The sequence below is a fragment of the Colossoma macropomum genome, unplaced genomic scaffold (genome assembly GCF_904425465.1).
Source record: "Colossoma macropomum unplaced genomic scaffold, Colossoma_macropomum, whole genome shotgun sequence".
Taxonomy (NCBI): Eukaryota; Metazoa; Chordata; class Actinopteri; order Characiformes; family Serrasalmidae; genus Colossoma; species Colossoma macropomum.
The window spans coordinates 649,531-672,707 of NW_023496024.1; the positions used below are offsets into that span (position 1 = coordinate 649,531).

The 23,177-nt window shown below is 39.2% G+C and overlaps 2 protein-coding genes and 1 long non-coding RNA gene across 4 annotated transcripts; 2 read left to right on the forward strand and 1 right to left on the reverse strand.

The window, feature by feature from the left end:
• The first annotated feature begins 235 nt into the window (after positions 1 to 235).
• On the forward strand, positions 236 to 9,431 carry LOC118804047 (vascular cell adhesion protein 1-like). 2 transcript variants are annotated; one of them, XM_036564654.1, is made up of 5 exons: positions 236 to 479; positions 2,923 to 3,198; positions 5,030 to 5,374; positions 8,359 to 8,607; positions 8,697 to 9,431. In XM_036564654.1, the coding sequence occupies exons 1-5, from the start codon at positions 404 to 406 to the stop codon at positions 8,786 to 8,788; spliced, it is 1,038 nt and encodes a 345-aa protein (XP_036420547.1). In that variant the 5' UTR covers positions 236 to 403; the 3' UTR covers positions 8,789 to 9,431. The 2 variants fall into 2 exon arrangements, with proteins under 2 accessions (XP_036420547.1, XP_036420548.1); XM_036564655.1 differs by having other exon boundaries at positions 8,359 to 8,603.
• A 6,392-nt stretch (positions 9,432 to 15,823) lies between these two features.
• LOC118804048 lies at positions 15,824 to 16,388 on the reverse strand. Its single transcript, XR_005006955.1, has 3 exons — positions 16,289 to 16,388; positions 16,073 to 16,115; positions 15,824 to 15,972 (listed from the first exon to the last, which is right to left on the reverse strand). It is a non-coding gene; the product is annotated as an uncharacterized LOC118804048 (long non-coding RNA).
• LOC118804046 (carcinoembryonic antigen-related cell adhesion molecule 2-like) lies at positions 16,364 to 22,776 on the forward strand. Its single transcript, XM_036564653.1, has 5 exons — positions 16,364 to 16,584; positions 20,092 to 20,370; positions 21,071 to 21,415; positions 22,302 to 22,544; positions 22,633 to 22,776. Exons 1-5 carry the CDS (start codon positions 16,470 to 16,472, stop codon positions 22,752 to 22,754), a joined length of 1,104 nt encoding a protein of 367 aa, XP_036420546.1. The 5' UTR covers positions 16,364 to 16,469; the 3' UTR covers positions 22,755 to 22,776.
• The last annotated feature ends 401 nt before the right edge of the window (positions 22,777 to 23,177 follow it).

Consider the following 23,177-nt stretch of genomic DNA (forward strand, 5'->3'; position numbering starts at 1 on the left):
ATCTCCTGATGACAGGGCCAACGCTTAGACGGTTGCGTTTAAACCACACATTAATAAAACTGACAGGAAGAGAGCCTGAATTTGTGTGGAGGATGTTGGGGCTTTTACTGTCAGTAGTGCCAGTTTTAGGTGCGCTCACTCTTGGTAGTCTCAGTCTTTAGGGCTCTCACTATTGGTTGTGTTGGTCTCTAGGGCTGTTACTATTGGTTGTGCCAGACTTCATGGCTGTTAGTTTTGGCAGTCTCTAGAGGATTTACTCTTGGTTCTGCTCACCACACCAGCACGAAATAATTTGCATGACTGAAGAAATACTACAGAAACAAAAAGAGGGAGGAGTCAGGAGAGTTAAGGGGCCTTATGTGATGTTGGTTTCTCTTTCTTCTTTTTCTGGAGTTGGTTCAGGATGACAGTGTGGGGTCTGTTCATATTTGTGGTTGTGCTGGGAGTGTATGTGGAATATACACAAAACACAAACACCGGTGAGTACACATGGAGAATGTTTGTGTATTTGTGTGGGAGGTTCCTATAGACAATATGCTAAATTCTCTTATTTCCCCTTTTACTCTAATCATTTCTGATTTGTAGTTTCTTCAAACAAGTGAAGAAATTGTGTGGAAAGTGTAAAAAATTGTAAAACTTTCACTCCATACCACATTGTGTTTGTAAGGAAAAGAAGAGATTTTATGTTTTCTATGTTTATTGTTGTTTGCATTTGTTTTTGTTAACTTTTTTGTTAAGCCTATAAACCTGCCTCAGCACTAAAAACATAATAATAAAATAAGTTAAATGTCAATTTAAATATTTTTTGGAAAAGAATCCTGAAGTTCAAATGTATTTTTCAATTAAATTTTATATGTGATGAGTGATGAATTTTATATGTGACGAGTGATGAATTTTGTATGTGATGAGTGAACGCTGATGAGTTAATGCTGCCATAAACCTTCCAGCTTAACAGCTGGTATCTTATTTCTTCACCTGACTGCAACCAGCAGCTCCCACCAACTGCCACGGAGAGGTTCCTCTCAGATAAGAGCTTATTTCCTCTCCTCTCAGTCCTGAGCTCACAGCTTAAGCTGTCTGTAGATTGAAGAGTCAGTAACACTTTATTTTGATGGCCCTCTGTAGATGCTTTGTCAATACTCAGTCTGTCTTTAAGTCACATTCAGCTAAATATCTATCAAATACAACTAAAGTATGAAAGAGTATTAAATTTAACACTAACCTTAACTTCAACACAAAACATACACAGATCAGCAGATTTAACTGACTGTATTTAAACCTGTCTCTTTTTACTGCATCAGACTGAATTCCTGAGAACAAGAAAAATCAATAAAAATCAAATAAAAAAATAAAATCAAAACCATAGTAATTAAAATTTCACTATGCTTATTTTTAATTGTAATTAAAGTACCAAATATTAAACTTAATTTATTTTAGAAAAAGTTATTCCTGTAATTATAATGTATCGGGGGGAAAAAGGCTTTATTATTATTATTATTATTATTATTATTATTATTATTATTTAAATAACAAAATAACATCTTGCTAAAATATAACAATTGAAAATATTTTTCATAATTTTTATAAATGTAATTTTTATAGCAAAAAATGGTAAAAGTCATGTTTTTTTTTTGTACACATCTTTTGCAAACAATTTACTGTTATTTGCAGCACTTATACCCTTAAGATTCACAGCTCTATTTCTGATAATTTTGTTTTTCTTTCTATCTTTCATTTCTTTCATTTAGTCAGCCAACCTCGTCATGAGTGTTTAAAATGTATGAACTTATTTATTTGAGGATTCTGATTGGCTCCTGGACACTGGTGAAAATACAGCAGCGTTAAAAAGACTCCAGTGTTTTATTCACAGCTGTGGTGAACTCTTATTTACTGTTCTACACGTTTAGCCTGGTGAACCGTTGTTACTGTCCAGTTTTATCAGTCTGGCCCAGAGTGTCCTGCTATGGCAAGATATGAGGTTACAGGCCGTTACTGACAGCAGTGCAGTCATCAACCCCATAATCCAACACACTGCTACATTGGTATATTGGTACTATCCTAACTTTGAAGGAGACATTTCACAGATCACAACCAAAAGTCACGCAGCAACTGTTTTCTTTAACTTGAGTTGACATTATTCAGTGTTTGGATTTGGAAATGGGCATCCTCAGCTCTGTTAGAGTATGAAGTCTTATTTTTACAGCTCTCCCAGGCACATCTTTAATTTATACAGAGCTTCACATCTTCACATTCAAAGTACATCTACAGGAACACTGCATCACTGACAGCTTGGCCATGATAATGGCGGATAGTGGAAAATCTCTAAGCAGTGTTGAGAAAAGCAGATGTTCAGGAATGACAGAGTAATAATTATGATCAGCTGTTTAATTACAGTTTTTGTGTGTGGTGTGTGTGTGTGTTTTGTGCTGCTAGTAAGGTTCTCCCTGCAAGCAAAAAACATATGGTTAGATTTTGTCACAGTTGCTCTCAGGGACCCCCAGTGCCTCAGGCACCTGGACATTGAACCCATGAAACCCATAGGATGGTCCGGGTTTGGCAGAAATCTGTGGACTTTAAGTCTATGAGTCCACAACTCTGGAGGCCGAAGATTTAGGTTGGGACACAAAGAGCACTGATATTTCCCACAATGCCATGAGACTGTAGGAGATTTGACTCGCACACATCCAGGGAGAAACAGAAAAAACAGCAAATTCTACAAGACAGTTAATGTATAATTCCTCTGTACAAAGAATTACAGAAGTGGGTTAACATATAGACTTTAATACACAAACATGCTTCAGTACCAAACACCAGACAGGAGTTACTTTGAAAAATGTTTACTTATCAAAAAATGTGTTTTGTGATGGTCGTTGTACACATGATGGCATAACTGTGTTTTTTGCTTCATGTTTCCGTTAACAGACAGCTGTTCAACACTCACTGTTTCCCATGATTCCCTGCTGGTGGAGTACGGAGAACCTGTTGAACTCACCTGCTCCATACCAACCAAACCTTCATCACAGTACAAGCTGGGCATGGAGTCTCAGATTAATCCTGTCGAAATAGAGAATGAGACCAGTGTGATGTGGAGATCGCCCAGTCTGACAGAGTGGGAGGTGAACGGAAGAGAGTTGTTCTGTTTCCTGTCAGAGCCGAATAAAGAACAATGTAAAAAGAGGGTCCATCTGAGCCTTTACAGTGAGTACAGTAATCACTAATCAAATTGAGATCTTTGCGGGGTCACATGGTGGAAACTCTGGCTATGGTTATATTAACGAGTGCCATTTTCACAATTTGTTTTTGTGGGGTTGACACAGGTACTCTATTCAAAAGTACTATTAGGCAGTAGTCTGTTACCTTCACATCTACATCAATAAAAATCTCTTTTACACTTCAACATTGTGAATGTTATTGATCGTCTGTTCTCGTTCAGCCGAAAAATACAAACTGTTTGCTAACAAAATCATGAATCATATTTATTGGTGTATGTCGTGGCTGCTAACAGCAATCATTTTCTCTGTTAACGACTGTTGCCTGCTCAAAGTCAAAGTTATCTAAAGGTTCTCTGCAGTTTGACAGCTTCGATCTTCAGGTTTAAGCAGGTGTGATGCCGCTCAGTGCTCTAGATTGTGTGGTTGTGTTATGGATTAGAGTTTAAGTTTATCCAGGGGGGGCAGAGTCTAATGCTGAACATAGAAACATAGAAACATAGAAAAAAGATGGTCACCTCATGTGAGAGTTTTCATTTTGTCAAAGAAATTCACATTTTATCCGATAAAATACCCCCCCCCCTTCAAATATGTCTCCCTTATTCAAGGGTCTAGATAATTCTAGATAAGACTACTTTGGCACCTTGCATCATTATTTATCACTCTAAAGCTGGACTGTAATATCAGGATATTCTGACATACATTCACAATGCACTTGTACTGGCACACTGAAAAACTGGCATCAAAAACACCCAGTACAATGATTTTTATTTAATGTTTTACATACTGAACTGCAGTAAATCTAATTAAACAGCACTAATTGTGATCTCTTTTTAAACAAACATGCTGTTTATCAGTGTTCTTTAAACACTTACAATATCTGGATGTACTCCAGAAACCAGCTGTTTACAATAACAGAATTTATCACAATCACAGTAAAATATCATCATATTGCCAACCTCTAATTGTGTTCTTTGGAGGGAATGTATGGTTCACTCAACAGCTAACATTAATTAACTAACATTAGCTGTTAATTTAAAAAGCCTCTATAACGTTCATATGATCCACACAGTCACTCTGACAGACTGTAATACACTACAGGAAGTGTAGGGGGCGATATGGCTTCTACTGTTTCATTTAAAAAGCTCTATAATGTTCATATGATCCACACAGTCATTCTGACAGACTGTAATACACTACAGGAAGTGTAGGGGGCGATATGGCTTCTACTGTTTCATTTAAAAAGTGCTCTATAATGTTCATATGATCCACACAGTCACTCTGACAGACTGTAATACACTACAGGAAGTGTAGGGGGCGATATGGCTTCTACTGTTTCATTTAAAAAGCTCTATAATGTTCATATGATCCACACAGTCACTCTGACAGACTGTAATACACTACAGGAAGTTTAGGGGGCGATACGGCTTCTACTGTTTCATTTAAAAAGCTCTATAACGTTCATATGATCCACACAGTCACTCTGACAGACTGTAATACACTACAGGAAGTGTAGGGGGCGATACGGCTTCTACTGTTTCATTTAAAAAGCTCTATAACGTTCATATGATCCACACAGTCACTCTGACAGACTGTAATACACTACAGGAAGTTTAGGGGGCGATATGGCTTCTACTGTTTCATTTAAAAAGCCTCTATAACGTTCATATGATCCACACAGTCACTCTGACAGACTGTAATACACTACAGGAAGTGTAGGGGGCGATACGGCTTCTACTGTTTCATTTAAAAAGCTCTATAACGTTCATATGATCCACACAGTCATTCCGAATGTTTATATGTGTTGTCTTTCTTTTCAGAGCCTCCAGACAGTGTGAAGATCAGCTCTGAGTCCAGCGTGTGGTCGGAAGGTCAGATGATGAAGCTGAAGTGTGAGATTAAGAATGTGGGTCCCTTACAGAACCTTACTGTACAGTGGACCAGAGTGGACCAGAACAAAAACAGAACAGTCACTGAAATGACATACGGAAGTTTCAGCTCTTCTGGAGAGGAGAGAAAGAGCGGGAATGCGACGGCCACACTGAATGTCTTGGCCAGCCGTGATGAAGATGGAGTCCAGTATCAGTGTGCAGCTCTACTGAAGCTGGAGCAGCTCCAACAACCACAAGTGGGAACATCAGAACCTCTGAACATCACAGTACACTGTGAGTTTATTACATCTAACATACAGTCGTATACGAAAGTTTGAGCACCACTGGTCAAACAAAATATTTTGTCGACTTTTCTGCTGCAAACTGTATTTAAAATAATATTTTTCTGCAAATGTTAAAGCACTTCTACTTTTTATTTGATTAACTAATTAAGAGTCAGTAGTTACCAGCATGTGCAAAAGTTTGGGTACTCTACTAAGTTAGTATTCACCCCTTTTGGCTCATAACACAGCTTGCAGATGCTTTTTGTATCCAGCTAAGGGTCTTTCTGTTCCTGATTTAAGAATTCTCACTCACTCTTACTCAGAGAGTGATTCTAATTCTGTGGTATTCTTGCATGCACAGCATGTTTCAGATCTCCCTACAGACCTTCAGTGATGTTCAGGTCAGAAAACTGTGAAGGCCGTTCTGAAAGCTTCAGCTTGTCTTTCTTGAAGTAGTAGGATTTTGAGATGTTTGGGATCAGTGTCCTGCCCCTTTTCAGCTTCAGTTTCTTGACTGACTGCAACACACTTTTCTCCAGATTTGTAAATATTTAGTGTAATCCATTCTTCACTGGCTATGTTTACATGCAAAGATTTTTGCCAATCCGATTCAGACTGAGGTGTTCATATGCACACTCTACTCAACAATTTGATGGAAAATCTTCGTTTACATACTCACTACAAGTAATCCGATGCAAAATGACGCGCATGTGTGGAGTAGCGCTTAGAGTAAACGTTACCATGAGTCCAGTCAGAGTGAGATGAGCAGCAGTGAGCAGTGCTTGTGTTTTTAAGTGCTTTAAAATGATGTCAGACTCAGGAAAACGTCCTTCACATGTCCTTATTAAAGAAGGCCGAGAGGAAGACGTCGTGTTCTGAGACACATAAGCTGGACGTCCGTCCCACCGCCGTCTTTTAAAGACCAGAGCATAAACTTCGTCTCCTCTGTAGGCCAGTTTCTGCTCCGCCATGCTGAATGGTATAAACTTTCGCTATGACGCGATGCAAATGCGCAGAACATACTTACACGTTCCGATTGGAATGTAATCGGATTCAGGTGTTTACATGGCTATTATTCTTCTATTTAACGGATTATTTAGAGGTTTACCCACCTCGTTCAATCGGATAGAAATTGTATTCCGAATGGCCTCAATCGGAATAGTCTAGTCTAGTCGGAATAGTGTTTACATGGACGTGTTCTATTCCGATTGAGCTATTAGTCGGATTATTAATGGATTATCAGGCTGCATGTGAAAGTGGCTATTGACTCATACAATGTTTCCTGAGCCACTGCCTGCAACACAACTCCTATGCATAATGGATCCACCCCCATGTTTAACAGTTAGCACAGTGTTGCTTTCATCAAATGCTGCTCTGTTTTTCTCTAAACATACTTTGGTGTTGGCGTGGGAAACAGAGCTTTAAGCGAATGCTCTTTTATTAGAACACAGCAGCAGGAGAAAACCATTGCTCTGTGCTTACCCCAACACATTTAGGCCCAGGGTAACGCTGAGGATACAAATAGGACAAATGTGGAGGGTGGCCCACTCAAAAAAAAACGTACCCTCCATGGACACAGTTCACACCAGCAACACCACTGCCTAATAATTTTTACACAGTCACAACTATTTACAATTTTAAAGTCTTTGTCTTACTGCAACCTCCCATGAAACTTTGCACTTGGCCACTCCGTGTGGCCACAACTTCCACGCATCCGTGGCTGCCTGAGCCAGTAACGGGATGCTATGGTTTAACATCATCAGTCTACAACACTTGTTTCCAAAATTTTCAAGATGTTTTACACACTTCAGATGTTGACTTTTGGAATCAGTAGTCAGGAAACACATGCAAGTGACATTCTGTTGTAAGCAAGGAAACACATGACCAAATATGTGTGTATCCAATAGTTGAGGGAGATATCTGCTAGCTATGTGATCAGTCATTGGTGAGCTCTGCAATTTTAACTAGAAAGGAATAACAATAATTAAAGAAAGAACAAAATACACCACCACACGGTCAACTTTGCACTTCATTCTGTTCTTTGTCTCTCTCTTATGCCCACATACTATTCTTAGACTTAATTAACCCTACAAAACTGTTCCTCAGACTAATGAAGGTGTGTTCAACCCTTAACAACAGAACACAGGTTGTCAAGGTCAATAATACAAGCATTCCAGGTGCTGTCACTCAGCGCAAGAACAAATCTAGGCATTTTTCTCTGTCCTTCACAAAGCGACAAATCAGTTAAAGCAGTTCCATCAAGTTTGTTCGATTTAGCTGATGACACTACCATCACTGGACTGGCCTGAGGAAATGAACTTTTGGAAAATCATCGTACCAGCAAAAGGTGACAAATGCTGTGACATGAGAACAAGAACCTCATCTACAGCTGCAAAACAAAGGACCTACTAGTATATTTTGAAAATCCCAGAATTACAAAAAACCCATTTGATTTGGTAATCAACCAATAACAATTAGACTCATTCAAATTCCTGCAAAACAACAATCAGCAGCTCATTAAATGGGATCTAAACATCTTCAGGAAAGCCCAGCAAAGACTGTATTTACTCAGATGGCTGAGAAAGTGGTAAATAAAAGTATTAATAGAGTAAAAATCATATAAAAAATTCTGACATCATTTGCCTGCAACACTGACTCTGAGACACTGAAAAGAAAAACTGGAGCAGATTGTGAGATTGTGGGACGAGCGGCTGAGATCAGTTCATTAAGAAAACAGATGTTTTGATTGGTTGTACTGAACATTTTGACCAGCCCAATAAGTGAGCAGGACACTGAGATGCTAAGGTAAAAAATATAATAATAATAATAATAATATATAATAAAATACTGCCTTAAACTAATGTTTATGTCTATAAAAGTGTCTGTGCAATGTATGACTACAACTGAACCGTCTGAGATTTCTGCACCACTGTTTTATCTGAATTCCTTTTAAAACAATCTCTGTCCAACAGTGTTCTCTCTGTTTCTCATCAGACAAGCCCATCATAACACAACCTTCTGATGGTACCTTATCTGTAACTGAGGGCGACAGCCTGACGCTGAGCTGTTCAGCACATGGTAACCCCAGTCCTCAGTATACCTGGAACTCACCTGGAAACATCATGACAGTGTCCTCCATCCTCATGATCAGCAGCATCCAGTCAGAAGATCAGGGTCAATACATCTGCACTGCCTACAATGATGAAGGCTCTGATTCAGTGACTGTGATGGTTAACCTGGTAGGTGAGTGTGAAGATCATGTAAACGCTGTATGTGTAGATCTAATCTGTGAAATTGAAAGCTGATGTTGTTTTCCCTCTTGTCTTCATCAGTGGACTACAAGCCGATCATCGCTGTCTTTGCTGTGGTTGGTGGGGTGTTGCTGGTAACTGTGGTCTCCTTTTGGTTGTACGAGCGTTACTGATGCACCCACAGTGCCAATACATCCTGAAGAACCTGACATCATATACACACAATGCCAACGTGGTCCACAGAGATGTGGATCAGAGTCAACTGATGCTAATCTGCTCTCATGTGAACATGAACGTGAACCTGTTCAGTGAATAGTGGTTTCACTTAGAGTTTTACGTCTCGTAGACACAACGCCAACGTGGCAGCTGTAGCTAATGCTAATATATGTTCATGCTGCGTTCATGAGCTTCTTCTGAAACTGTAGAGCTTCCTATTAACCACCTCCATGCAAATTCAGCTGATTGAGGTCAAAAGGCAAATCATTTTGCATGTCATCGGTCATGTCACATATCCGCTGCTTAAAACTTTAGCACCCCAACTTAAAACACCCTAAATAAACTCATGAAAACTCCCTCTGTTATCCATCAACATAGGTAAAAGCAACTCAAATGAGACAGAAGGTTGTGAAGCTGCACAGAGCTTGAAATGTTTCTCTGTACATCACTAACACAGATCAACTGTTCACCTAATGTGACCGGTGTTCCTGGCTTTTTTAAGGAGAATGGGAATGACATTCACACCTGGAGATCCTCAGAAAATAAATCAGTTTAGCTCATTTTGACAGCAAATAAAATAAGTGAATTAATGGCACTGAACTTCGTTCTTAAAGCGTTGAGCTGTTCTCACCTTTGTGCTCTTGACTGTGTGTAGATTCTGTTCTTACCTAAGAACAAATCCCACATAAGAAAATGCTGGTGAATGACAGAATCTTCATCAAAACTGCCTAAGTGGGTTTAAGAGGAAATTTCTTCTCAAGTACGTTTGGTGTTTTGTTATGAAATGCATTTACATTTACTAATTAACAATAAATTTTTTTTCAAAATTTTAAAATGTCACAGAGGATCCAGAGAAGAGCCTCATAACCGAATAACAAAATACAAGAATAAAAAAAATCATCAATCAATTTTTCCTAGGTTTCAAGGCCACTAAGGATTCATTAGCATTGCAATGCTGGAAAATCTGCTGTCCAGCTGGTGGCTGGTAGGAGTGGCTTGAGGCTATTTGCACAAACTAAACAAACTAGACTTCCTTTTCTTTTTGTTAATTTCTTCAAAAATGTTAAACTGATTACCTTTCTTGGTATAACTTTTAGGCCACATGTCACCTAACATCATCTAACAGAAGTGTTTGTAAATTTAGTCTCGGCTTAATGACTACATCTGATGTTACATCAGAATGAGTGGAGCAACGCATCTCTCTGATGAACCTGCAGTTTTCTATTTACTATAATGTCAGTTTTTACATGTTTTTACATGTCATCTCTCTCTTTTATAATTCCCCAAATCAGTCATCTTTACCTACTTGTCAATCAAATGTGTTAACCCGCCCCCTAAGCAGTGCATCCTACTTCAGTTCGCCTCATTTTTAAAAAGGCCTTATATCAGTACCCCTCTTTTAAGTTAGATAGATGTTTAGCCTACACAAGGTAAATAATAAAACATCTGTATAATACATACATGCTATGAGGATTTTCTACATGAGTAAAGACCACAGTATTGCCACTGTAACTCGGCATGGTCATTCACACCAGGATCTTCAATATGGATCAAACCATGAAATCTCAGAATGAAGGGTCAAGTCAATCAAAGTTTTTATATAGTGCTTTATGTATACAGTGCCTTTATTCACCAAGCAGTTTTACAGAAAAATACAGGTCTGAGCCCCCATGAGTGTCACCAAGAAAAACTGCCTAAGAGCAAGAGGAAGAACCCCTGAGAGGAACCGAGACTCAAAAAGAGGAACTCATCTTCCTCTGGTTGACACTGGATAGCAAAACAACCATGAAAACCATGAACGTCAGTGACTGCTGTTATTACGCAAAGCGGGTCATGACCGACTGTAGCTCCAGCTGGGTGTGAGTCGTGACAGCTGCATCGTCAGAAAAAAGGAAATCTCTGATTTCGTCAGAGCATTGGTGTTCACTCTGAGTCTCAACAGCTTGAAGAGATCATCATCTGATCTTGTGCGCTAAAAGATACCAATGCAGTTCCAAGGGCGTATATGTGACCCTTCTTATCGGGTGTTCGTCCGCCCTGGTCAATGATGGACACCGAGTTCGAATGATGCAGTTTTATTTGCCTGTAATAAGTATGGCAAGCACAGTTTAAGTCTCTGTTCATGCTTCGGCCAGCATACAACACGGCAGCATGCAAACACTCTACTGCCCAAAGAATACATTGGTCCAAATATATTTCCAAAATGAACCAATGACATGAGAAATATACATTCATGAAAATACTACAATTACCTTTACAGATTGCTATGATCGTATAGTGGTGAAAGTGCTTGTGTTTCCATATTACGCTCAGTTTTTAGATTCAGTCTACATTTTACATTTCCATCAGTGTCAATATGAATTATATTTTATAGCTACATCATCCTTTTTTAATTAGTGAAACATCAACAAAAATGTAAAATATGAAATAATGCCATCTGCTGACGAACACAAAATATGGCATCCAGACCACATGGTGCAAAAATAAGCTAGTTAAACCAGCTAGCGTTGCTGTGCTCATTGATACTGTTCTAAAACACCTTAAAACATGAATATAACATACCTGTAATGAGTATGGCAACCACAGTTTAAGTCTCTGTTCGTGCTTCGGCCAGCATACAACTAAAGAAACAGGCTAACGTTAGCACAGTTCAGTTCAGGTTTAGCTTCGAATTTATAACTCTAAGTAAAGCGTTTTGGAAAAGCCCAACAGGGTGTACTGGTCTCTATTACATGTATTTCAAGACAGTAGGGACAAAAGTCGAACATTACAACACTTTACATAGTTATTTGCAGTTTTGCTGAGCTGAACATACGAGCTGTACTCACCATGGCAGCATGCAAACACTACTGCCAAGGCTGCACCGAATCACCAAGATATATAGGAGCTGTAATATGCAGCAGGTGGTGCCAAACCCATTTAGCAGGAATTTCATAACATAACATTAATACAACTATTGTACATCGTTACATATATATAAGCGGAATTGTAAAAAAGATGCTGAACATCTGTTGGAGTCAAGACACACCCCTGCTTCCCCTGCTGGGAATGTCAAAAGTCTTGGATTTGGAGCCGACGGTCCCCTTCATGTCTATGTGGAATGACCTGATGATGCTAAGCAGAGTTGGGGGCAGCCAATCGTTGCCAAGATCTCAAAGAGTCCTTTTCTGCTGACAAAGTCAAATGCCTTTGTCAGGGACAATGAAGTCTCCCTGAGACTAACCCTAACCCTTAACCCTTGCAGTTGTCTGAGAGTTCCCTGAGCCCCACACAGCCAGTGTAGCAAGTGTACCATGGCAACGCAGCACTGATTTAACTGGGGGCTGCCCAGCTTAAGGCAAGCAGTAGCAGCCCAATGACCTCTCCCACAATCAGAAGCAACCCCAGCACCCCGTTCTAAGCCAATCGAGTAAAGGCTTTTCACAGGTAAACTGCTGCTTCCCGTGTGGTATCAGCAGTGAGAAAGTGATACTGGAATGTTCTCTCCAGGCTGCAAGCCCTTTCAGGAAACCAGCAAAAGGGTTCCCCCTCTCCCTAGTACAAGGGAAAGACAGTACAGCATGGCACCAGTGTTGTCGCAGGATTTGCCCGAGTGAGGGTGATAACATCAAACTGCCTTAGGGACTCCATCTCCATATTTCTTTTGCATGGGTTTACTCCTTAAGCATATCCCATGACAGGATATGGCTGCAAAACTTGAAATTGAAGAGTTCATTCGCAAAACCGATAAACTCCATTCTTTAAAATCAAGCTGTCTGTGGTGAGTTATTCTAACACTCATTCTGAACCCTAAACACATTTAGCCACTAAAGCCATTATTGTTCATCGTCAAGACATTGCAAGTTCATGTTTTACAGCAGAAACGGTCAAACACCAGCGCTGTTCTCCAGCAGAACCAACGGCTCAAACGGCTCCATCTCCCTACAAAGAGCAGCACGCAGGTCTTAAACTAATGGCTACTGATCTAAACAGACTAAATTTCTTAACTCACATAGTGACTATATAAGAAGCAGTGAGCTGTCTGAGATTTTTTGAGCTCTGATCTTATAGATGATTAATATTGACCATTGATGTGTCCAGTTTTCAGCTCTTTCCAAGCTTGTTTAATGGTAAAGAATGATAAATATTGACTTTTGATTAATGCTGAAACATGAAATGACCATTGGAGTTATCTGGTTTTGACAAAAAACAAAATTTAAATAAAAAAATCAATAAAGTTTCATTTTGGAAAAAAAGCTGTATTTTATTGAGTTATGTTTACTGAGTCAAAACAACCCAACTGCAGTTCGATTGATTTTGAATTGTGTCAACATAGGAAGTTTCTGGAAAGAGTGCAGATTTCTTTACCAATCTCTCAAGCGGATGTCACACGTAAACAGACTTCGATAGCTAGCTAATGTTAGGTCCAGCAAACTGACTGGCCAGCTGGCTCACTGGTAATATCAGCTTATTTGCTTTTACTTGTTAGTTGAAACAGTTTGATAAACTCTTCTGTGAAAAGAGAGCTTTAAACTTCAAATCTGAGCTTCTCTTAGCTTCTTCATTTCCTCCCACTCTTCAAGTTCTGGCAGCTGTTAATGAGAATCAACAAAAAACATTTTTTTTGGAAGTACACAACAGGATCATGGACAGGGAAACTGAACTTTCATGATTTTGTTATTACACACAGATTCCAGTTATTTGTTATCACACTGAATCCAGATGTGGTTTAAGAGGTGTGACCATTGAGAAGTGACGCTTGTATTAGTGAAGCACAGCTCAACTAAATTGAATTGGAATATAAAACAATACAATATAAAATATTACAATCTAAAATAATGCCAGCCACTATTGTTAAGGGTTAACATAATTTCTAACATCTTAACAATCATTATTGGTATCAGTCACAATTTTCATATTTGCTGGGCTCTAATTTAAATGCTGGAATTCAAATTACAAATTCTTACTTTTGCTACAGTTCATCACTGCTGTGGTCGACGGCTGAAAGGTGAACTGAATGGTCGTGAAACTCTCAAAGGCTGGGAGAAACCTTAGAAGAAGAACATTGGAAGAGGTGTAGGAGGTCGGCCCCGGCGCAGAGGTGTAGGAGGCCGGCCCCGGCGCAGAGGTGTAGGAGGCCGGCCCTGCAGGAGAGGCAAAATTTGTTTGAACTTAAAGATAATCAAAGCTATGACTCTAATGTTAATTTGTCTTAACAGAACTAAAATTGTCTGTACTCCTCTACCATTAAGCTTATTTGATTGTCAAATTGAAAAAAATATTTAAAAAATAAATTAAACAATAAACAAATGTAATAATTTGTGATACCTGATCACATATGTGCAGATACTGAATGTGAGGATTAACTCACCTCAAAGTCAGCAGCAAACTTTACAGATCAATATCAAGGATGACTGTGGACCGCTGAGCAGGAAAAAAGAAAGGGGACTGTTTTTTAATTAGGCGCGTCCGTTTTATATATCGGGTAAGAGTTACCGAGCTGCCGCAGTAACGACCCATAATGACGGTAAAACACGTTCCTTTAGTTTATTTAATGCAAACCACAGCGTTAAACAGTATTCCGACACGTCAACATTACCGAGCTGCGGTAGTTAAACGTGCTCGGTGCTGCATGTACGTTTAAAAACACCGGCTGCGTTACTGTGACCGTTTTAGGACCACCTCAGACCACCACGGCCATGTCTCAGCTTTCACCCAATCAGGCTACACACACCACATCGGACGGTACAGTTCGTGTGACATTCGCAGTTACGTTCTGTGTTATTGGATTAATTACACTTTCATGGCCAAATTAAAGATGAGAAACACCACAAACCCAGTCTGTACTGAACCGCGCTGTTCGTTTCTTGTTCCTTTTTCTATTCTTTTATTTTTGCCAAAAGGTTCAGCTCACGCCATCACTGTGCTCGCCCGCGTCTGCATTAGAGTCAGAGACCATCTCAAAATTACAAGACGAAACAAGTGAAGCTATTATTATTACTAGTAGTAGTAGCTGTAAATACTTCTGCTGGTGCTTCTGAACATATATTTTATATGTACATACAGAGACAATAAGAATAATGCTTATAATGATTACAGAAACACTTTCTTTTAATAATTTTGAGAATTTTGAGACAGACCAGTAAGCGGGAGGAGCAGTGTGCTCGTTGAAGCTTTGTCAAACAAAAGATGAAGCAAAAGGAAACTGGTTTTGACTGTTTAGGTGGGTTATTTACACACTTTAAACCAAATATCAGGATTCTGTTACTGGTTTATGTTATTTCAGCAGCTTCAGTTTGATTTTGTTGTGTTACTGTAGATTTTACAAATACTTTAAGTGGAAAAAAAGTAAAATCCAACACCACAAAAAAACACATTATAAAATAAGATGGTTACACTAACATTAGTAACGTTACTTGTACTGGTTAATACAGCTTAGCTAACTAGATAGACAGATAGCTAGCTAGCAGGTTAACTTTAGATTCCAGCTAATGGATGTTTCTTACATCGGTCACTCAAATTCTTTTCTCTCTTTTCTTTAGACTTGTTAGATTTTTTCCTAAAACAGGCAGAAATATTAAAATGCTCTTAGAACATTTTCACATTCTCCAATGAATGCTAACAGTTACCTCCCACAGTACAACCCAGCTAATTAGCTAGCTAGTTACACAGCCGGGCGAGGGAGATGATGTAAGATTAAGAGTACGCCATTATTAAAGATAATTAAACAGAAATTTTGAATGTTAATTTAATTGGAATTAGACATTTTGACTCACTACCTCAGCTAACATAGCTAGCATTGATGTCCTCCCCCTCTAGAAACTCCACCATTCATCTTCTTTGCTTGTCAAACTGAATAAAATATTAAAGGTTAACAATAAAATCCATGATATCATAATTCTAATAAATATGCAAATATTTAAAATACAAACTATAACTTACCTCAAAATTCAGCAGCAAACTTCACACATCAAAGTCGACTGAAACTGCAGAGGACTGAGCGGGGAAAACAGGGGAGGGGCAAATTTTAAACGAGTCTAGTCAGTGTCTAGTGCCATCAACAGTTACTTGGCCCACATGTGTCACAGGTCCACAGTGCAGATGCGGCTGCCAGGAGGATTTTGTGACGGCTAAGGTAATCCGGCCCAAACATGCTTGCTGTCTGGGAAAGAATCACCTGTGGCTCGCTATCAAAGCTTCCCAAAGGATTGTTTATTTTAATAAACCTTTTTAATGAATTTGAAAAGAAGTAAATACAGTACCTGTGAAACTGCTTTGTGTAGAAGTGTAGAGCTGAGGTTCTGCCTGCAGAGACATGAGATGCTTTTAAATCCATAAAAGTCCTCAGTAATGTATGTTTTTCTATGTTTGCTTTTCACTTGGGTTAATGATGTCAGGCTTACGGGAAAACAAGACTTTGAAGATGACAAAAATCTAATGCCTGATGTTTAAGGTGGAGTGTCATCAATCCAATTCACCCCAAAATGTTCAGTGGAGATCCATCATGCCAACCTTTCCCAGTGGATCATCATCACTTCAGCTCACCCCAGAAATGACTGAGTTTTATCAGTCCATCACACAGGAATCTGGTTCTGGGTGTGCCGGTCAGATAAAGAGAGGAAGTGAGTGGGGAGTGGTCAGTTGGGGGCTGTATGTTTGATGTTACTTTCTCTCTTCTACTCTGTTGAGTTCTGGAGTTGGTTCAGGATGACAGTGTGTGTTCTGTTCATATTTGTTGTCATGCTGGGAGTGTATGTGGAATACACACACACTGGTGAGTACACATGGAGTGTGTTGCGGGGGGTGGCACTGGGTTGTTTCATATCAGCTAAGGGCTAAATATAACTGACCTTTGACTGAAACTAGTGGATACATTCTGTGTCTATTTGTGATCTTCATGCTGCTGTTCCTTCCAGACTTTATGGCTCTTAGTTTTAGAAGTGTCAGCCTATAGGGCTCTCACTGCTGGTAGTGACAGTCTTTATGGCTCTTATTCTTGGCAGTGTTGGACTTTAGGAATCGTACGATTGGTAATGCCCTTCTTTAGGGTTTTTACTCTTAGCAGTGCCAGTCATTACCACTCTTAGTCTTGCCAGTGTCAGTCTTTGGCTCTTTCACTATTGGTAGTGCCAGTTTTTAGGGACTGTTAGCACTTATACATTATTAAAAGCAGGATGGCTGATTCAGTTATGAGCCACTCAGAATGAACAGCGACAGCATTCACACACACACACACACACACCACACACACACACACAGAGACACACACACACACACACACACACAGAGACACACACACACACACACACAGAGACACACAGGAATCTGGTTCTGAGTGTGCCAGTCAGATAAAGGGAGGAAGTGAGAGAGGAGTGGTCAGTTAGGAGGCTGTATTTGTATTTGTGGAATCTGATGTGTTTGTTACTTTCTCTTTTCTCCACTCTGTGGAGCTCTGGAGTTGGTTCAGGATGACAGTGTGTGTTCTGTCCTTGCTTGTGGTCATGCTGGGAGTGTATGTGGAATACACACACACCGGTGTCGAAGTTCTGGTTCTGGGCCCCCAAAATGTTGCCAGCAGCTTGGTTCACTGGCCACAAAGACAAATCTTTGTCCTAGAAATTTGGGCATAATTTTTGAGTCAGAACTAAAATATATCTCTGAGCTATTAGTGCCATATTCAAATGCTAGGACTCTGAGGTTCTCTAGTCAAGGTTTTGATTAGTCCCAGGACAAAGCGAAAATGAAAGGGAGACTGTGGTTTTCAGTATCTGCTGCTACACTCTGTATTACCCTGTGCTTAGACAGTAGATGTTTAAAAAAGGCTTAAGACACATCTGTATGCCTGAGCCTTTGAGGTTGGAGCTGATGTTCTCTGTTTCCGTCTTTGGATTTATTTGTTTCATATTATTATTTAATCATCTTTATCTTACTGTTGTGAAGTGCTTTGTAGCCTGACGTTTAAAAAGTGCATAAATAAATGTTTTTAATGTTTAGACTGATCTTTTGACTTTGGCATGTTAAACAACAGGATGTCATTAAATGAGGCAAATAAGGAAAAGTCCAAAGAGAGCAGTGGAGTTTTTAACTATATTGCATTTGATTCAATGTACTAGATCATTCTACACTGATCACTTCTTCCTCTGTGTGTTACTTTAAGAGCTTTTATTTTCAGTGTACAGATTATTAAAAATGTCCTTTTAAATCCACTCTTTTTGTTTCCTGGAGAGCAAAGCATGATTTCTGAACTTCAGGGTTTGAGTGTACATGTCTAACAAATTAGACTGTTATACAAATCTGTCTTCTTTGTGTTTGAATTATTTCCATACATTGCACCTCATATACTTGGCTTTTTCACTAAGTGTGAGATCGGTGATCATTTCTGTGAGGCACAATATGTAAGTCACCTATAATCCATTATCTATAATCTAGCATTCTGTTTCACAAAGTTGTTGTGTTTGGCATGTGTACAAGTTAAATTCTTGTTAAAAAAAAGAAAAAAGGGATTTTCTCACCAGTACTGTTGGTAAGCTGAACAGAAAATGAGAAGCAGGACTGAAAGAAGATCATTGACAATTCAGGATTGGTGCAAAAACATCAACAACCTTCAGTATTCAGATGACATGAAAGACATATCAGAAAATCTGGAAGATCTGACGGCCCTTATAAGGATAAGAATCATACTAAAACTTTGAATTTGATTCTGCATTCCAGAAACTATTTGATTTCTCTGAGTCAGAATGTGAATCATAGTTTAATTCTGATTCTGTGAGCCAGAAACTCTTTCATCACACTGGCTCTCAATCTGATTTCAATTCTGTGTGTCAGAACCAGAATCAGAATTTGACTCTGGGCCAGATTCTTGTGCAAATGATGTCTGGAACACTATATTTAAATATAATTACTGCATTTCACTGAAATACTTCACTTGATATGACTGTAGATCTGAATACTTACATTTTTGCACATTTTACTTCACTTCAACAATGTTAGCTGCTAGAATTACTGTTTCAACCAAATACTCTATTCCATTGCTGCTCTTGTTGCTGCCTCAGTGACTGCTATGCTCTTATATGCTAGGCTCTCTGCTAAGCTGCTAATGTGTCATAGTGTGTTACACCCTCCTCTGCACAGCTCCACACACTCTCAGTACCGTGTGCTGCCTGTGCTCTGTTCTGTATTTACTGTAAGTCTTTCATATTTATTTATTGTACTGTATTGTCTGCACTGTGTTTATTGTATTGTCTTGTGTTCTGTGTTGGTCCTGGAGGAATGTTGTTTTGTTTCACTGTGTACTTGTCTAGAGCTGAAATGACAAAAAGGCCTATTGAACTTGAACTTGAAACCGGAATCATATTCAGAAGTAAAAAATTGGCCTGTGAGAAAGTTACCCTAACCTCAGCTCTTCACCCAATAAGAGGACAAACATATTTTTATGCCAAATATTACATTATTATTAATTTTTTCCTTGTAAAATTCTATTTGTATTTCAGTAGCAAATGTAGCATCATGTTATAAAACAGATTTTTAAAAAAAATCCTTTTGAAACCTAATTTCTTTATTCATATAATGTTTTGTCTTTTTGTCTTCTCACCCACCACAAATACAGTACTTTGGCCCCACCGGTATGATTATTATTATTATTATTATTATTATTATTATTATTATTATTAAATTTCACAAATCAAACCAGTGCCAGAACTGTATTTATTAATTTGTACTCTGTACATTTACCATCAATGACTCATTTTTAATGAATGCAGAATGTGGCTGGTAGAAAGGCCAGTTCTCAGCCTCGGTGCGCTGGCTCCATTAAATGGTCCAGTTTAAGGTTTGTTTATTAACATTTAAAGATCTTACTGGACTTGATCCACCCTTACTCTGCTCCCAGGTCTCTGAGGACTTCAGATCAGTTACTTCTGGCTCTTCCACGCTCCCGTTTAAAGCTTAAGAGTGACTGTGTTCTTAACCTACATAAATATTGATTTTCAATTCTGTTTTATATATCATTTTATTATCGTTGCTGTAAACCTTGTATCTCCAAAACTGTAACTTTAGTTAAATTGTAAGGAAAGTCAATATAACAAGATTTTTTTCCAAGATTTTGAACCATGTCTCTTGGGCCATTCATAAAATTTTGCCAACGATTTTGTAGAGGTTGATACCAAACTAGTCTAAAATACATCCATCTATAATCACCTCTGCTGTGTTGGTGTTGTGGATGTACACATGATGACATATTGGTGTTTAACGGTGTTTTTGTGCTTCATATTTTGTTTAACAGACAGCTGTTCAACACCACTCACTGTTTCCCATGATTCCCTGCTGGTGGAGTACGGAGAACCTGTTAATCTCACCTGCTCCATACCAACCAAACCTTCATCAGAGTACAAGCTGGGCTGGGAGGCTCAGATTAATCCTGTCGAAACAGAGAATGAGACCAGTGTGACGTGGAGATCACCCGGTCTGACAGAGTGGGAGGTGAACGGAAGGGAGATGTTCTGTTTCCTGTCAGAGCTGAATAAAGAACAATGTAAAAAGAGGGTCCATCTGAGTCTTTACAGTGAGTACAGTAATCCCACCTGTTCAGTTTCCTCAGTACTGCAGTGCTGAAATGCTGAAAGCTGCTTTTCCTCTTTCCACTCACTGCCTTACACAGATCCTCTCTCTGATCACAGAGTTTACTGTGAATTTATGCTCCAAACACAGAACTGATCTTTATTGGTTTTATAACACAGCAACAATCAAAAAACATACTTTTCATCAAAATACTTACCTTTTCAATAAATAATTTCACTGATTATTAATAATCACAAAAAAAAATCATCCACCAAGAAATGTTATTGCTGCCAAGCAAACATGTATGCTTATATGAACATTATGGAGGCTTTTTAAATGAAACAGTAGAAGCCATATCGCCCCCTACACTTCCTGTAGTGTATTACAGTCTGTCAGAGTGACTGTGTGGATCATATGAACATTATAGAGCTTTTTAAATGAAACAGTAGAAGTCATATCGCCCCCTACACTCCCTGTAGTGTATTACAGTCTGTCAGAATGACTGTGTGGATCATATGAACATTATAGAGCTTTTTAAATGAAACAGTAGAAGCCATATCGCCCCCTACACTTCCTGTAGTGTATTACAGTCTGTCAGAGTGACTGTGTGGATCATATGAACATTATAGAGCTTTTTAAATGAAACAGTAGGAGTCATATCGCCCCCTACACGTTTTGTTTGTATGTGTTGTCTCTCTCTGCAGGGCATCCAGACAGTGTGAAGATCAGCTCTGAGTCCAGCGTGTGGTCAGAAGGTCAGATGATGAAGCTGAAGTGTGAGATTAAGAATGTGGGTCCCTTACAGAACCTTACTGTACAGTGGACCAGAGTGGACCAGAATAAAAACAGAACAGTCACTGAAATGTCATATGGAAGTTTCAGCTCTTCTGGAGAGGAGAGAAAGAGCGTGGATGTGACGGCCACACTGAATGTCTTGGCCAGCCGTGATGAAGATGGAGTCCAGTATCAGTGTGCAGCTCTACTGAAGCTGGAGCAGCTCCATCAACCACAAGTGGGAACATCAGAACCTCTGAACATCACAGTACACTGTGAGTTTATTACACCTGTGATCAGAACTGTGTACCAGTGCTGTAGTCCAGACACCTTCACCAGTACAGAGTCACCCACTGTCTTCATGGAAACATGCAAGGGGTTTAGCTAGTTAGCTAACATCAGCTAACATTCATTACATCAGTATTTGTTCAATGATTTATCTCCACTCATGTAGATGAAACCAGTTTGGCACTAAATGTTTTGTTAAGTTGTCTCTGATCTGTTCAGTGATGTGAGTTATTAACATGTAGTTGACATAACTAGCAAAGCCAGCTAATATTAGTTTGGCTAGCTAGTTAATGCTACTTTTCTAAGTCAACCAACGTCAGGTAGACTAGCCAGTCAACATCAGTTTGCCTCGCCTGCTAACGTCAATTAGCCTAGCCAGCTAATGTAAGTTTCCCTAGCTAGTTAATGTTTGATTGCCTAACTAGCTAACATTAGTTAGCTTAGCAAGGTAACATCAATTAGTTAAGCTAGTTAATATTAGTTTGTCTAACCTGCTAAAGTCGGTTAGCCTAGCCAGGTAATCTCAGTTTGCCTAGCTACTTAATGAACGTTTTTCTAGTCAGCCAATGTCAGATAGCCTAGCCAGCTTTGCCTAGCTAGTCTGCTAATGTAATTTGATTCTCTGAAAATATGGCCCATCTTTGTTTTTGTAATAATTTGTTTAGTGAAGGTACTGATGGTAAAACAATAAGTTGCTTTTCTATCCATGAAAACCCAGAATTCTAATGCTACGCTATGCTGTAAAGTATTTATTTCTGCAAACATGACTGATAACAACTGAACTGTCTGACATTTCTGCACCACTGTTTTATCTGAATCCCTGCTTTAAACAAATTAATACTGTCCAACAGTGTTCTCTCTGTTTCTCATCAGACAAGCCCACCATAACACAACCTTCCAATGATACCATATCTGTGATTAAGGGCGATGAGCTGGTTCTGAACTGTTCAGCACATGGTAACCCCAGTCCTCAGTACTACTGGGGCTCACCTGGAAAAATCATTACACACTCCTCCATCCTCATCATCAGCAGTGTCCAGTCAGAAAATCAGGGTCAATACAACTGCACTGCCTACAATGATGCAGGCTCTGATTCTGTGATGGTTAACGTTGTAGGTGAGTGTGAAGATCATGTAAACGCTGTATGTGTAGATCTAATCTGTGAAAGTGAAGCTGATGTTGTTTTCCTTCGTGTCTTCATCAGTGGACTACAAGCTGATCATCATCACTGTCTGTGCTGTGCTTGGCGTGGGGTTGCTGGTAACTGGGTTCTCCTTTTGGTTGCACGAGCGTTACCGACGCACCCACAGCGTCACTATATCCTGAAGAACCTGACGTCATATACACACAATGCCAACGTGGTCCACAGAGATGTGGATCAGATCCGATGCTAAACTACTCTTCAACAGAATCTTAAAGTGAAAATGAATCCTGACCTTACTGTATCTAATGTTAACCCTGACTCTACTGTATCTAATGTTGACCCTGACTCTACTGTATCCAGTGCTACCCCTACCTCTACTGTATCTAATGCTTATACAGACTCCACGGTAGTTAATGTGAATGAATATGAATCTTAAAGTGAAAATGAATCCTGACTCTACTGTAGCTAATGTTGACCCTGACTCTACTGTATCTATTGCTGACCCTGACTCTACTGTAGCTAATGCTAACCCTGATTCTACTGTATCTAATGCTAACCTTGACTCTACTGTATCTAATACTAACCCTGACTCTACTGTAGCTAAT